Source organism: Triplophysa rosa, linkage group LG11, assembly GCF_024868665.1.
Source record: "Triplophysa rosa linkage group LG11, Trosa_1v2, whole genome shotgun sequence".
Lineage (NCBI taxonomy): Eukaryota > Metazoa > Chordata > Actinopteri > Cypriniformes > Nemacheilidae > Triplophysa > Triplophysa rosa.
The window spans coordinates 7,206,601-7,223,117 of record NC_079900.1 but is presented as its reverse complement, the minus strand read 5'-3'; the positions used below and the strand labels follow the sequence as shown (position 1 = coordinate 7,223,117).

The 16,517-nt window shown below is 40.3% G+C and overlaps 1 protein-coding gene across 2 annotated transcripts in view; it reads left to right on the top strand.

Moving 5' to 3' along the window:
- kansl1b (KAT8 regulatory NSL complex subunit 1b) overlaps positions 1–16,517 on the top strand; it is a 58,280-nt gene that overhangs the window by 18,761 nt on the left and 23,002 nt on the right. For both annotated transcript variants that reach the window (XM_057345802.1, XM_057345801.1), the window contains exon 2: positions 2,511–3,804. In XM_057345802.1, coding sequence (XP_057201785.1) covers positions 2,600–3,804 — 1,205 coding nt within the window. In that variant the 5' untranslated portion in view covers positions 2,511–2,599. The remainder of the gene's footprint in view (positions 1–2,510; positions 3,805–16,517) is intronic.

Below are 16,517 nucleotides of genomic sequence, written 5' to 3'. Positions count from 1 at the left end.
TTTCGTGACTTGTTTGTTTTGGGGACATCACGCAAGTTACGTTGCTACGTAGGCCTACATATTGTAAGTAACCTTATCAAAGAACCTAATAAAGTATGAAAATATATATTCCCAAATATTTAATCTAGTCTATAGGGAATTGCACGCAACATACATGTTTTTTTATTTTGTTTTTAATGACCCGCTGCGCAAATAGTGACAATTTCTTTACCTGCCCCAACCCGACCCGCGGGGCCCGCAGGTTATGAGACGACCCACATCCACACGAAGCCAGAGCTTTCTCTATCTGATCTTTTTTTCCTTTTCATGGCGTCGTCTCAAGACATATCTGTGTACACACAAACCCGCTAAACCGACTCAAAATGATGTAGTATACACGCCAAATCAGTATGTGGTGCTGTAATTATGCCACAGAAATGCACTAAAAACGAAGAAGATTTGGAGCATGCGCATAAACTTTACACGCTGGGATGATGACATCATCAGTTCAAAATATATACGGATAGGCTGTAGACACAAAAACGCAAGGGTGGCGTTTTCAGATTTATCCACTCTGGGACACGGTTTAAAAAAATAGCAGTTTCAGGCAGACGTTGCGCTAGACTTTTCATTGGCTGTCATTTTGATGGAAACGCTCGTAAAAAATCTATTTTTACATGTCACTGGTGAAAGGTGATATTACGTGCTAATTAGCATGTTTGTGACATCATTGCGATGTAACATTACACGTTCTTTAAACTTACTGTATTTTAATGCCCAATGAAGCTGACATCATTTACATATTTAATGTTTCTGTTGTCATTTATGTCATTGACATAAAATACTAATTACAGACGAATGTTCACATGTCCAGTCAATAACAATGATAGGTTCTTGTACTGTACACGCTGTTTTGTAATCATTCATTCATTCACTTACAAGTACCTACAAGTAAGCTGCTGTTAGGTCATGAACGGAGAAGACGCAGAGAGACATTTTTCCACTCACTGAAAGTTTAGGTTTATCCAAAATGACGCTAGTCCCTATCGCTCTCTGAAGGAAAAAAGTCTGTAAATACCGCAACACTTGTTTTTGCGCGCCTGTGTGTATGAGAGCACGCGACGAGAGGGTCTGATTACATGCAATCGGAAAGCGTAAACTGTTATTTATACGCAGATTGATGAGACCAGGTTGCATGGCAGATGCATGCTTTGCAGAATCGGATTCACAAACAACGTTAGAGATCACTGTGTTATTATAAAAAGTGCAATAAGATTTTCAGTTAGTTTTGAAACTATGGGGAAACAAATTAGACGGTGGTGGGCTGTCATAATCGCCTTGTTTATACACGCCACTGGCTCTGCACCGCGAGTCTCCGCTGATCCCGCGTGGGTTTTCCTGAATGGACGAGGCGTTTATGAGTAATGAATAGGAAACGTACGCATCCCTATGATCACGTTCTTATGAAAGGAAATGATTGGATGCTTCCAACTCGATAAAAAGGGGAATTACAAACTGCCCTCATTGTAATGCGTCAAAATGACGGACGGCCTTCAGATTTCCCCGTCACTAGTATAAAAAATCTGTAAACGATGGAGAATTTTCGGTTAACGCGACCTCTGGTTTCAGGCTCCCAAAACAGCAGATCTGTGTGGACGAATCGCAGATACGATGCAAAATCTTTATACAGCTTTTAGGGCTGGGCAATATTGACCAAAATTCATATCTCTGTATTTTTTTGATGAAAAAAACTGTGTTTGAGTGTGTTGGAGTGCCACTAGATGTGTTCGGATGCAAAACCTTTGAATCAAATGGTTACATAGACACCAGCTTCTGCATTTGTTTTGCATCTCTATTAGTTGCCATGATTTAGAGGTGTTATAGGGCTGCACGATTAGTCGCAACTCCCATTCAAATCGTACTTAAATCGATGTGGCTATCGCAAAGGCTGCAATTATGTTTTATGCGCAGCTTGTTCGTGAAGCACAGCTCTGTGATCAATGGGAAATGCTGCTCCATCTGAAAGCACTGCACATTTGAGTAACTTAAAACATGCATTTAAAAAAACAACACCCGTCAAACATCATCATTATAAATATACTTTATTATCATGAAAATACCTGAGGAGACTTGAAAAACCATGTTAGAAAGATGCCAGATGCAGATAGGAAGGTTATACATGTGGTACTTCTTCTTTGGAGCATTGGAGTTTTTGCTCGAGAGCGCCCTCTGGCTTTCAGATGCAGCTGCATTTAACCGCACTTCACTGACAAGCTGCGCATATAACATCGCAGCCAAATCGCATGTGGTTTCTTTTCGATTAATCGTGCAGCCCTAGTGTTATACTAGATGAACACTTTGCATTTATTAGTGGTGTAAAAACAAGTAAATTACTAATAATTCACACACAATATGCACTCAAATAGGACTGGTGTTCATGCTAATGTCTGATTCTTAATCCAAAATTGAATTGTTGGCTTTTGTTTGCTAAAGCTAACCTGGGCTCTATTTGTTTCCTGTATTTCTCATAGGCTGCCCTCTGGCTCAGCGGTAGGTGGGTGGTGTGGAGCTGGCCTCAGCACCGGGAGAGGCCCCCTCGCCCGCCCCCTCCCAGTGCTGCATGGCTGCAATGGCGCCCGCTCTGACCGACGCGCCGGCCGAAGCTCACCGCATACGCTTCAAACTGGCTCCGCCCTCATCCACCCTCTCCCCAAGCGGCGTGGAGGGAAGCGGTACCGGCAGCCACATTCTCGTGTCCAGTAACGGCGCTGTGAAGCGCAAGGCCTCAGAGGAGCGTCCCACTCGTGGGGCTGGTCCCTGTAAGCCCCTTGTGACCTCGTATCACTGTTCAGATGTGACCCCTGTGTCCTCTGCTAAAGAGTCATCCCTCAAGCTGCAAGGCGTTCTACTGCAGAAGCACGGCATCCTGCCCAGCCTCATACCGCGAAAGCACCAGGCTTTGGAGATCTCTGAGGAGCAGCTAAAGAGCATCATGAGTGCCGGAGGAGGGGGCGGAGCATGCGGGCCACCTTCCATCCAAGGCACCACTGTCAACGGTATGGCAAAGAAAGTGACTAAATCGGGCCCTGACCGAGACAACAGTGTTACCTTAAACGGTGGCCAACGCGGTGTTGAGCAGAATTTATCAAACCAGACTCAAGTTGTCAATTCTACTGGGGGCTTGACCAGGAAAGGTCCTCTTAGAGACGTTTCCGAGCAGCACCAGCCATCAACAGGTGTATCCCAGAACTGTCCCAGCAATGGAGAACCTCCTGCGACTTCTCCACCCTCCGTTGCACCCGTCAACCTCATAGAGGACAAAACTTCAGACTGTCCGCCAATAAGCTGCGAGGATGTGTCAATCCTCACGCTTCCTACTCAGCAAGATCCTTTGGGTGGCCTGGGGGTGGAGCTCTGTGACCGGACTCAGCACAGCCAGAGTAGACAGGGCGAGATCGAGGCGAGGCTGAGGCGGCTTCGCAAGCGGCTTCAGGTGGTACAGGCCAAACAGGTGGAGCGCCACGTGCAGCACCAGTTGGGCGGACTCCTCGAGAGCACGCTCGGTGCTCTGGATGCCAGACGGCCTAGGGGGCGTCATGGTGACGATGCCCTCACTCCTCAGGAGAGGGATGGACTGGGACGCTTCCTGAAAGGAGGCTCCATGCCAGCCGAGTTGGAACGACTGTCTCTGAGTTGCACCACCAACCTGCGATCTGCTGAAAGCGCTTTTGATTCCGATGCCACGGAAAGCAGCTCTGGTGGAGAAACTGATGTGGAGGAAGATGAACTGGTTCGGGTTGACATCGAACAGCGGCACATTCCTTTGTAAGTGTAGTCCTTGGGTTGTTATCTGTTCTTAGGCTGTTGTATTTTGGAGTAATGCAGAAGATGATGTTTGATGTAAGGAGTACATCCTTGTCCTTTAAAGATTTGTGTTCACCTGCTGAGAATTGGCAGGGACAATTGATATATGGGTTGCAATCCAGTAGTATTGCTATTCTTCACGTTTGAATTGCAGTCAAAGAGGAATAGTCAAGTGCACGTTGACCTAACAGTATGTTTAGTCACAGACTTTAAATCTTTGACTTACACATTTTTCACATTTAAAATGAAATGTTTACATGGCCAAGATCAGTGTTTATCTCAAAGGCTTAAGCTCTGTTTGTTCTCAGTGTAGATTTGCTTCATACAGCAAAATGTTATGTTGGCGTTACTGTGGGATTGTTTTGTAATGTGGGAATTTGCTTGATAATGAAGGTGTGCCATGTGTTGTCAAGGACAAATGACCATACTCTCTCCCACATATAACACACTGAGTCAAATGATCTTTTATAGAGCGTTCCCATCAAACGCGACTTGCGCAAATAAATCGCGCTATTCACACATAGTTGGACGCTTGAACATTTTGAGTTTACTCACTTCATTCGCGCGTGAAATTTACTTCACAACAGACGCGAATTCGCGTCATGGGAGGGGCTTCTGCCAGGCGGCTCCAGTCTCGTGTGTATGTATATATATATATATATGTATGTGTGTGTATATATATATATATGTGTGTGTATATATATGTGTGTGTGTATATATATGTGTGTATATATATATATATGTGTGTGTGTATATATATATATATATATATATATAGCTCAAATTGAGTAAAGATCGTTTTTTACAACTTACCAGATTGTCCGACCTCCTCACTCACTTTCTTCCAAGCAAGATCCTTTTTATTCCTGTTTCGATAAAAGTAAGATGTATCGTACAGCTCTGGGTATCCACATACAGCGGTGATGATTTTGTCCTCCATTGTTGTTTCGGATTTCTGCTTCCGCTCACTACGTCATAATCACGTCACTACTAGAGCAAGCTCCTGATTGGTTAAAGCGGCGTGAATATTCGCCAAAGTTCAGATTTCGTGCGTCAATCGCCCGAAACGCTCAATTTGCGGCACAGGATGTCCTATCGCGTCTTTGCATTGACTTAACATGTAAATCACTCGCGCTTAACGCTTCATTCACATTTGGTGGGAATGCAGCGTCAGTGTGGCAGTGAGTCACTTCCTTAAATCTGCACACACACCCTTTCTCAGTCTTTCTGAGCTCTGTAGAGCCTGTTTATACCCATCCTAACCTTTGGGTAAGAGCACAGATAAAAGGCAAAGATTGTATGTTTGTGTTTGTTTGTTTAAGTTTTTGTTAATTTAAGTTATATATATTAAGTTTATATTTGTTCCAGCTAGATTTTCTTACAGGTTTGCTAGCATTTGCATTATTTTCTAAAGCCCAGTGCCGAAACCCAATGAATTGAAATATCATAAAATGATATCAGTCACGACAGTAAGACTTTACTTTCTAATTTGTATACAACTTTCATCTATTATTCAGTTACATATTGCTTAATTTACATCAAATGTTGGCTCATTTGCAACATGTCTTTAGCCCCAGAATCGCTCATCCTGTTTTGCTGCATCATTGTAGTTGGAAAGTGTCTCAGCGGTCCAGTGGGTCAGAAATGTAGTGTTTGTATCAAGCAGGCTAACATCGCTCCATGAGGGAATAACCTACATTCAGCATTCAGTCAGTCACATGACTGTTGCGCAAGGACAAATAGGCTTATTTGCAGATTATGCTAGCATAGTGAACAAGCATGTTGACATAAGGATGCATAGCTTATATTTAAGCATTTATGTTTTTCAACTTCACTGTTTGCCCTCCATACGTCCTTTAAAGGAACACTTCACCCAAAAATGAAACTTCTATCTTCATTTACTTAACCTCAAGTTGTTCCAAATCTGTATAAATTTCTGTATAAAAAGAGATATTTGGAAGAATGCTTTTTACCAAACATTTCTTGGCCAACATTGGCTTCAATAGTAGGAAAAATGACAGTGGTAGTAAAAAATGCCCCAGAACTGTTCGCTGTCCTACATTCTTCAACTTATCTTCTTTTGTCTTCAACAGAAAGAAATTTGTAAAGCAAATATTTCAAATGTGATAGTCAATGGTGGCCACAAACTGTTTAGTTACAAGCATCCTTCCAAATGTCTTTCTCCGTGTTCATCAGAACAATGAAATTTATACAGATTTGGAACAATGTGAGGGTTAGTAAATGGTTATTTATTTTTGGTCATTAGGTTTTCAGAGACTATTAGTCCTTTGTACAGATTGTAATATTTTTGTGTGCTTGTCTTTGTGGGTCTGAGTACCAGGACCGTACATTGTAGCATCATTGTAAAGTTGTCTTTTATTTATATGTAGTCGATTTTGTCATCCTATTGAATCAGCCATTAAGGATAGTGTCTTCAATGAGCTAAAAGGGACTCTGGTGTAATCCAAAGTGAGCCCACTGTACACAGTGAGTCATTTGTATGAGTTTTCAGTTCATTGGTTGTAATTTAGATTGACGTCCTCAATATTCACTGTCGGGAAGCTCCCCGTGTGTCCCATGAGGTTTTTCATTATTGGGTTCAATCAAGTCAAGTTTCTGACTTTATTTTGGTTTGTAAGAAACAAGAAGCTGTTAATGGTTCCCCTACCTCAGATTGATAGTGTTCAATCACTGTTAACAAAACCTTTAATAATTAACCCGGTTTGCCAAAGGCTTTCCATGTATAATGTTTGTGACGCTTTGTTGTCCATGTGTCTGTGTCCCTCATTGAACAAAACCCCACTAAATAACAAAGTTTCCATGAAGACTCGCTTTACATCCATTATAAGCACAACCACATTTCTCAGTCCATGACACTAGAAGGGCAGGCGTGAGACTAACATTTAGCTTTTGTGTACTTGCACAGCTGGTTGCTTTCCATTGTGTTTGTGCTTTAATCCTGTCAGCTAGAACTGATTTGAATGAATTAGAGTAATTGAAATTGACACAATCCCAGACCCCGTTACCTTCCGCTACCTTAATTTTTTTGACAAGTGTGCCCATTTACACCCACAACTACAATTTTTACAAAGTTCTGTCTAATACAAAAATTACACAATGCAGCATTTAGGTATTATTTTTCTTACCAATGTTTTTCTAGGTTAAACAAGTTTGTTTCTGGGGGATGGAGCAGTGATATTATGTCTCTAGCCTAGACTGTTTTCGTATGTCAATTGTCTCTCTTGAAAGGCATTCTTGTATGTGTCAGGGTGGGGCATCTTCCTTAGTTTGCAGGCTTGGATTCGAATCTGCTCATTTTCACATAGTTCGGAAACACAGTTTCCCTTTTTGTCTTTTTAGACTGTGTAAGTGCCCGTACTGTCATATGTTAAAAAAAGGTTGTCTATCTCTCTTATTTTTATCTTATGCAGCCTGTTTAGATTCAATACAAATGAAATTTAAATAGAAAATAATACAATAAACAAATAACGCTTCCCCTACCGTTATTTCTAATGTAATTAGAAATAGTTACTAGAATTGTCAAGTCGTCCCCACCAGCCTGGTTTCTGGTTTTACCAGTCAACCTTCTATGTCACACAGCCGGCTTGTCAAGTTTTTTGCCCTCTGTTTTGATTGTTGTTTCCTTCTGTCCATGTTCACTTCCATAATGTTTTTGCGGTGTCCTCCTACAGTTTGAAATAGCCTTGATGAGAAACATCCGGTCCCTTCTTCAAATTATATAGTTTAGAGATTTCTGTTAAAAACCAGAAGCCGTAATATGGTTAGGGTAGAGCACTCGCACTCCAGTGTCAGGAGATAAACGTATTAATATCGTTTCTGTCAGTTAAGACTTAACAAATTTGTGTCCAGATGTTCTGCTTTTGTTTTTTCCTCTTTAGTAAATAGTTTGCATTACACGTTCAATCCATGTTTATGGTTCCCACAAGGCTAATGCTCTCACTTGCTTTGTTGAATTGTTTGTTGTTAGTTGAAATGTAAGCTTTGTTTTGGTCTAGCATATGTGTAAAGCTCCTTTTACAAAGAAGTTATTCCTTCTGGGTGTTTTAATGTCCACAGCTTAATTAAATAAGGTGATAGAGTCATGTTAGCTTATGTGCTCACTCTGAGATGTTTCAGATGTTTTATACATACATAAAAGATTTAGTTAATTATGTCAGTTTGACGAAATCAAATCGTGATGAGCTGTATTCGACACAAGATGTTATCTTTGAATATATGATTTGATGACAATGGCTTTCATCTTTGTTTTGTGGGTGTCTTTAATAGATTGCACCAGACCCCATCTCTCTAATCTCCCGCCTTTCCAGTTCTTGAGCCTTTTTCCTAATATGTGGTGTGAGCAACCGATGGCGGGGGGTTTCAAGACCCTTTAAATACAAGGCCCGCCAGGAAAATAATACGACTGCATCCCCTTCACAGTCCTGTGGCTGCACCTGTTCCATGTGTGCATGTGCTAATGCGTGTTTGTGCCTGCAGTACTGCATAAGCACAACATTTTCTGCATGTGTTGATAGAGTTTCTGATTTTGGCTGTGGAGATGCATTGAACTCAATGTATATATTGTTGAGCTTGCAAATGCAGTTTCTGAGTTAAATCCCCACCTGATCCGATTGTGAAAGTGGTGTAGTACAGTTTAAGGTGTTACGTAGCTTTTGATTTTGTGCAGATCAGCCCACGCTAGCGTGTACAGGAAGTGAGAGATGTTAAATAGTGGAACTGCGGCTTCCGGTACACGCAAGTGTAAGAGAACAACAATCTCTTAGACAGCAGAAATGCTTTAGATCAGATGAAGATGCACTGAGGGTTTCTCTGTAGCTCTGGACCGCGACTGTAGTCACCTGCAGTTAGCAGCAGAGGGATTGACTGACTGATTTTTAAAGGGCAAACCCAGCTGTGCTCTCTGTTTGCTTTGTTTTTGTCTACAAGAGTATAGCGTAAACTAGCTTTTTATGAAATGTAAAGGTTTGTATACAGACAAGATGTTTGATCCTCAATAAGTGCCTTTCCTTGTTCTTTTTCTTCATCCATCCATCCTGATGCTAATTTTAAAAGATTGAATTTGTTCTTAACCACTGATCATGCAAGCGTTTTCTCTGCTTGATTATGCATCTTAACCATTAGTGGGGAAGCGTTAAATCAAGTCTCAGATGAATATTTAAGGGCCATCCTTTTAAACATCAGCTCTGCTTTGAAAAAGCCAGCTGCTACATCTGCCCTTTTACCCTTTGGACTTCAGGATGCAGCCCACCGTCTCTTGTATTTTACTGGCGATGGCAGAGTATCTCCATGGAAACCATGTAAAGACTTTTTTCTTTTTCCACCGTCAGATGTTCACTGAGCACTAGCTGTCCAGAGATCAGGTCTACGACCTTTGTAGTTTTTATGCTTTGAAAAGAAAGTATGGTGGGCCTACAGTGCACTTAGTCTATCTATCGGTCTATATATCTATCTGAACATTTAAGTTTGAGTTCTTAGGGTCTTTTTGCATTTCTTGCTTTATTTATACTAAGGTAGACTTGTACCTACAGCACAGGTTTCTTCCCCTCATTTTTTCTGGGTATAGCCAGCTATCGTCTGAACTTGGCAGCACCCGCAGTGCCTGGCCCATAATGAAAGAACTCCTCTGTGAAGGGTGTGTGCATGTGTGTGCGCCCGGCCGTGTGAATGTGTGGCATATTGGGTGAATCAACCCATTAAATATGTCTTGCCTTACTTTGGCCTGATTTGTCTTATGTACTGAAATATGTGGGTGATCTTTTCTTTAGTTCAGGGCACAGGGTTTGTCTGTACCTCTGTGCTTGTGTGGGTCATGACTGGAAGAATGTGACGCGGCTAGCACGTGGAGATTTAGAAGTATGACTCATCACTACAAGCATTATGTTGTCATATGCAGAGGTTGCGCTAGACTTCTCATTGTCCGTCATTTTTACGGACAGGCTCGTAAAAAATCCGTCATAATCTATTTTTACCTGTCACTATGGTGCAATGTGATATAACGTGCCAAATAGCATGTTTGTGACGTACATGCGTTCTTTGAACTTACTGTATTTTAATGACCAATAAAGCCGAAGTCGTTTACATATTTAATGGGTCTGTTGTCAGACATAAAATACTAATTACAGACAAATGTTCATGTCCAGTCAGTAACAATGACAGGTGCTTTTAAACGCTGTTTTGTAATCATTCATTTATCTACTTGCAAGTAACTTTAAGCTGCTGTTAGGTCATGAAAGGAGAAGACGCACAGAGACTTTTTTCCACTCACTGAAATGAGGTCCGCGACAAGAGGCGGATGAATGACAAATATACGCTTTGCATAATGAGATCCAGAAACAACGTTTGAGATCGCGTGTTATTAAAATTGCAAAAAGATTTTCAGTTTGATTTGAAAATATGGCGAAACAAATTAGACTGTGGTGGGCCGACATAGTCGTCTTGATTATACGCGCCCCTGGCTCATATGGCTCAGCTCCGCTGATCCCGCGTGGCTTTTCCTGAATGGACGAGGCGTTTATGAATAATGAATGGGAAACGTACGCATCCCTACGATCACGTTCTAATGAAAGGAAATGATTGGATGCTTCCAACTCGACAAAAAGGGGAATTACAAACTGCCCTCATTGTAATCGTCAAAATGACCGACAGCCTTCAGATTTCCCCGTCATTGGTATTAAAAATCCGTCAATGATGGAGAATTTTTGGTTAACGCGACCTCTGGTCATATGACTGTCAGACCAATCATAGTTTGCTTTGCTGCACATGATTTGGCTAAAAAGAGATTCTAGCTAAAGGAGTCGTGGCTTTATCTTTCACCCACATGGTCAAATTAACAGTGTCTGAACTTTCTAGTAGAAACAGCATAAATAATGGTACTCGTATTCCCACTTGTAGAGAGACTATGTACGGGGCTCCGTGCAAACTAGACTTTTACAGATGTGGCAGTACATCAACAACCAGATTTTTATGATCTTGCCTTAGTAATTTTTCAGCGTTTAGCTGTAAACAACTGTGACTTGGGTTAATGTGTCTGACAGCTGTTGGACAGATACAGTCACAAGTGCTCTGCCTGTAGGGCTGCACCGATTCCACTTTTTCCTTTGCCGATCCGATACCTGAATTCTGAGTATCGGCCGATAACCTATCCTGATCCGATACTACCACTGTTTTTCTTGATCAACGTAGAATTGCATATTTTTATCTTTTATTGCCAGAGGTGGATAGTACTTAAGCATTTTTACTTTCAAGTACATTTTAAAATATCTGTACTTTATCAGAGTGTTTTTACTTTAGACAAAAAATACTTCCCTACATTATAAAGCACATCATACTTTTTACTCCACTACATTTCATAAATAGATGTTGTTTTTAACCTTTTAATCCATGAGTACATTAAGATCTACCACTTTCTTTTACTTAAGTATTTTTACTTTTAAAAGTAGAAAAGTAGGATTTATTTAATGTAATTAAGTACTGTATTAAAGGTAAAAAACATATAAAAATGTATTTATAAATTGTACTGGAGTATGATATATGCTTTACAATGTGGTCTCATAAAGTACAGATACTAAAAAATGTTTAACAAATAAATCTCTCTTTATTGCACAAAACTATCACTGTATAAAAGTCTCCAATGCAGAGTGGAACAGACTCGCTCATGCGCATCCTGGACACAGAATGATGCGCTTAATACATTCGCTTCTATGTTATTTACAGTCATGCGCATTGGACTCGGAATGATGCGCATAATGCACCCGTTTCACTCACGAGCATCATGATGCGCATAATGCACCCGTTTCACTCACGAGCATCATGATGCGTCTTTATGATGATCCTTCTGATGTCGCGGGGATCTTTGCTCCCCAAGTTCAAAACAGTTAACACAGAGACGAGATATGTTATGTGTTTAACATATGCATTGCATCCATCCAACAGTTTAAAAAAAAGTGTTATTGTGTAGGGCTGTGCAAAAATATTGATACATGCAACTATCGCAATATTTTTTTTTTCAATAGTGTATCGATAGTGATACCTCTACTATCAATATATTTTTTTAAATCATGTCATATACATTCGGCCAAAAGTAAGTGGAAGTGAGCATGGTGAAAAATATAAGAACGCTTGGAGCTCTCAGAGTTGATGTGTGGGTGTGCTTTGGTTTTCAAAATAAGTCATGGAGTAATGAGTTATATAAAATAATGCTGTTTGTAGGCTTCACAAGTCACTTGGCTACTGCAGTGCATTAGACAAAAAGTTTATTAAGAAAAGTAACAGTGACATTTATTGTGCATTCACGGATGTGACACCAGCACATTTACAGCACGGATGAAGCGGAGGTTTTATACTGCCCATGTTCATTGTTTTAACTGTAATGCACCACAACAGCCAAGTGACTTGCGTGACCCACCTTATGCCCCTGTGCACTTTATTGATAAGCTACGCATCAATAAAATAAACGATACCTTGCATTATCGCAGCCAGCTCGGTTTCAGCAGGATTTGGTGGTAACCGCGGTTAACCGGGCACATGTCTAATATATATATATATATATATATATATATATATATATATTATCCTACAGCACCTTATATTTACTGAAGAACTGATTAGTGTGTCTGTGTTTAGTTTGGCTGCCTAGTTGTGCGTGCAACCAGTTTACGTCATCGAAAAAGAACATGGCGGCCTCCTTAGGTTAAAATGAGTATTACATTTAGGTTTTTTTAAAGAATTGAAAATATTTGATGCGTTTCTAACCACAAATGCTAGTAGTGTAAGGTTATTACAACGTGTTAAGCCATACATCTCTCTATACACTGGGTTCCCTTTAAAAATTTCAGGAAGGTTAGAGAGAAAACATTTGAGACAAATCAATGTCTTTCAGAGTTATGATTCTTTTCAACGTAATCATTTTGGTGAGGTTTAATGTAAATAATCGTTTTCCTTTTTAACGCTCATGTTTCCAGTTAAAACCATTATAACTTCTAGAACAAATCACTGAAAACTAAGGCCATTTGATTTTTTTATCTGTGTTGCAATTCTCTACTGGCCTTCCAACCAATGCAGTCAAGCCCTTGCAAATGATCCAGAATGCAGCTGCACGTCTAGTTTTCAATCAGCATAAAAGAACCCATGTAACACCCCTCCTGATTTCACTTCACTGGCTGCCAGTTGCCGCCCGCATCAAGTTTAAATCGCTGACACTGGCCTTCAGAACGATAACAGCAAATTTGCCCATTTACCTTAACTCACAGCTCCAGGTCTACATCCCCTCCCGTCATCTTCGGTCTGAAAATGAGCGATGCCTGGTTGTTCCATCACAGCGAGGCACCAAATAGCTTGCAAAAACCTTTACTCATTCGGTTCCCCTGTGGTGGAATGAACTACCAGCCTCCACTCAAACTGCAGCATCCTTCACAACATTCAAAAAACCGCTCAAAACATACCTGTTCCGAATTTATTTGACTAACAAATACGCCGTTTTCATATGACGTCACGCATCTTCCGTTCTGCCGCGAAGCAGTGTATCGTTACTTCCGCTAGTACTCCAGTTCATAAGGTGGCGGTAACGCACCTATAAGCTGGTTTGCCAAACACCAGTAAAACACAAGAAGTTACTTCTGCTAGTGCCTCAGAATCAAGTTTATCAAGTCCCTTGCACATCTGCCACAAATACGTCTAGATGATGTACAACGTCTTGCAGACAAATTTTCGCTAACGACAAGATCAAAGCTAGAGAAAGGATACAAAATCTTCGTTGAACAGTACCTGTTTGATTATGAAGGTAAGTGTTTTCTTTTCTTTTTGTGTTAGCGAAGGTGCTAGGATAAGTACTTGAATACGTGTTTGTCCGTTTTTTTCCACTGTTGTTAAATTCCAGCGTGACAGCAAAACGGAAGTACTTCTTCTTCTTCTTGTTTGTTGCAAGACGGATGTTATGATACACTGCTTTGCGAAAAGGCTGAAGTTAAGTGACGTCATTGTGAAAAGGGCCTATAACTGTCTCTCGGTCTAAAAAAAATCTTGTTGTTCATGCTCTCCTTTGCTTACTCCAGCTTTAATCCTCCTAGTAGCATGGCCTTGTAAACTAATGGTAGCGTGTTTGCAAAATGTTTATATGCTCACCTACTTGTAAGTCGCTTTGGATAAAAGCGTCTGCCAAATGAATAAATGTAATGTAATGTGTTGGAGTAGAACTGACAAAACTTGGTCTCTAGTTAATAATGTCTTATGTCAGCAGGTTTGTTTGTGTGAGTTACTGTCAGACTTGAAGTTGACCTGTAATCCCTAAACCCATGAAATGCATTTAATCCTAAAATTTAGGATAGACCTTAGTCCTAGGATGAGGTGTTTGTGTGTTTGATCAGGAAGCAGCACTAATGCGATGTAGATAATCTTATTGTTTTTGGACATTGTCTCGGGACCACAATATGAATTCCTGAGTTGCTGAGCTATGCTGTGGAGGAAACGCAGGGTCTCTGCTTTCTTTTAGTGTTGGTTTTTGCCAGTGCCGGGTTCAAACCGCTACACTATGAGCTTTTTGGTGTATTGGAAACAAGTCCTGTTTTTAGTATTAGTTTGTTTTTGCTGTAGTGAATGTGTCTGAATCACTGTCATTTGTCACATAGTACAAAGCCCAAATAAACTGACAGACAGACAGATATTTGCATATTACTTAGTTTTGTAGTTTCTTTTTTAAGTTTCCTTATTTCTGTAGAGCTTAAAAGTCTGAGGCTGTTGCAACATTCATTAAGGGTGCCATATTGTGTACTTGTGCTTGGTTTAATGATAGTCATAAATGAATAATCTTTTACAATTTTGTTTAAAATATTGCATTGAAACATTCGTATATGTCCTGTTTTTAATATACTGCGCTTGTGCACCCTGTTGAAACATTAGTGTTTCACTTGCTCGTAGTGGGTTCTTACAGGTTCTGTGTCTCATAGGCTCCGAGCTATTGCTGTTCACATCTGAGCCTGTCTGATGTCACACAAGCAGGTGTTTGATGCATCACAGACGTACATATTTCTAAAGAAAGTGTCTGATTTCTCCTCCAGGGCTTTGACCAGGTTGGGTTTTATCTGACCACCAGAGTGTGTCTGCTCCTAAACGCTCCCTTGATCAGTGCACATCTGCGGTGTGAAATGAAATCTCCTTCTGTTCTCCTCCCTTTTCTCTCCAATTTATACTAATACCATCTATGACGTGGAGTTCTAGGTTTTGTGTCCATTGTTCAGATGAAGACTGCATCGTGCATGTTCTAGTAGTCATTGAGATCAGATGAGTTTGCCAAATTTAACGTGGTTTAACGCGTGCCGTCCTGCTTTTTTATGTGATTTTGTTAAACAAATTGGTTTTTAATGGCTTGATGAATTTGTGCTGTAGAAGCTAATTAGCCGTGATGGGTTGCCAGGTAACCGCAGCACCATCGCTGTAGTTCTCATTACTCACGATTTCTTAAAAATCAGTAAATACACAGTAACCTATTAATTTGATGTATTTTGTGTATTTGAAGTATCTTCAGCAAGACAAGGTCCAGACCTTCATCAGGTCCTGTCACGTGATGCAGTGATTGATTAAAATGCTCTTCGTACCTTGATCAGGTGAATCTGATGTTCTTAAAGGTAGCGGGTGTAAGCAGTGCTTGTGCCGTCAGGACAGCAGGACTCTGCTTGTACCTTAAAGTAACAGACACACACATTCCAGAGACAACAAACAAATCTTTGAAATTGTATATTTGATTTAGTTGTCAAACGATTAAGCGCATCCAGAATAAAAGTTTGTGTTTACATCATATATAGGTCTGTGTACTGTGCACATTCATTTTGTATTTATAAACACACACATACATGTATATTTTTAAGAAAAATATAACAATTGATAAACGTTTATATATAATTTTATTTATTGGTTAATATAAATAATACATTTAAATATTTCCGAAATATAAATAAACATGCATGTTTATTAGGAGTGTAACGGTTCTCGGTAAATAATTGAACCGCACGGTTCTCCACCAACGGTTCAGCACACGGTCCAACGCGCTTGGACCGCGGTTCATCTTAAATCTGACGACGCATTTATAATGTGGTTCGTTAAAAATGATAATGCATAAAACAGACTGACAAAGTTCAGCTAATGTATGTTTGTCGATGGATACACATTTAATACCTAAAACAAATCAAATAACGTAGACAAATTTCAATTGACGTATGCTGTAATATGACCAGTCATTTATGCTTTCATCACCCGGTGTTGTGAGCGCGCGAGTGCAGGTGAGACCTGAACAGCACGTGTTGCTGTTTAAACTAAACTCATTCAAGCCTTGCCAATTTAAACATTTAAGTGCAAGATGATGCAGAAGAAAACTTACTTGCGCGCTGTGAGAAGATCCGAAGCGCACATAAGGAAAGTCTCAGACATGGCGCAAATATTGAGTTGTCTTTGAAGCGCTTAAACGGACAAATTCACACACGAAGTAGGTCAACATGCCTATCTTGTCGAGTATCTTAACAAACATAATAGGTTATGTCCTAAGTGAACGAACGAAACGGACGAAAAACAATGCATGTGTACAGTATCAGTGTTCTGGATGTGTTTCATTCCTCTTAAAGCGACAGCAGCATATTCCTGCTGTCTGTTAAAAGTCAAGGAAATCA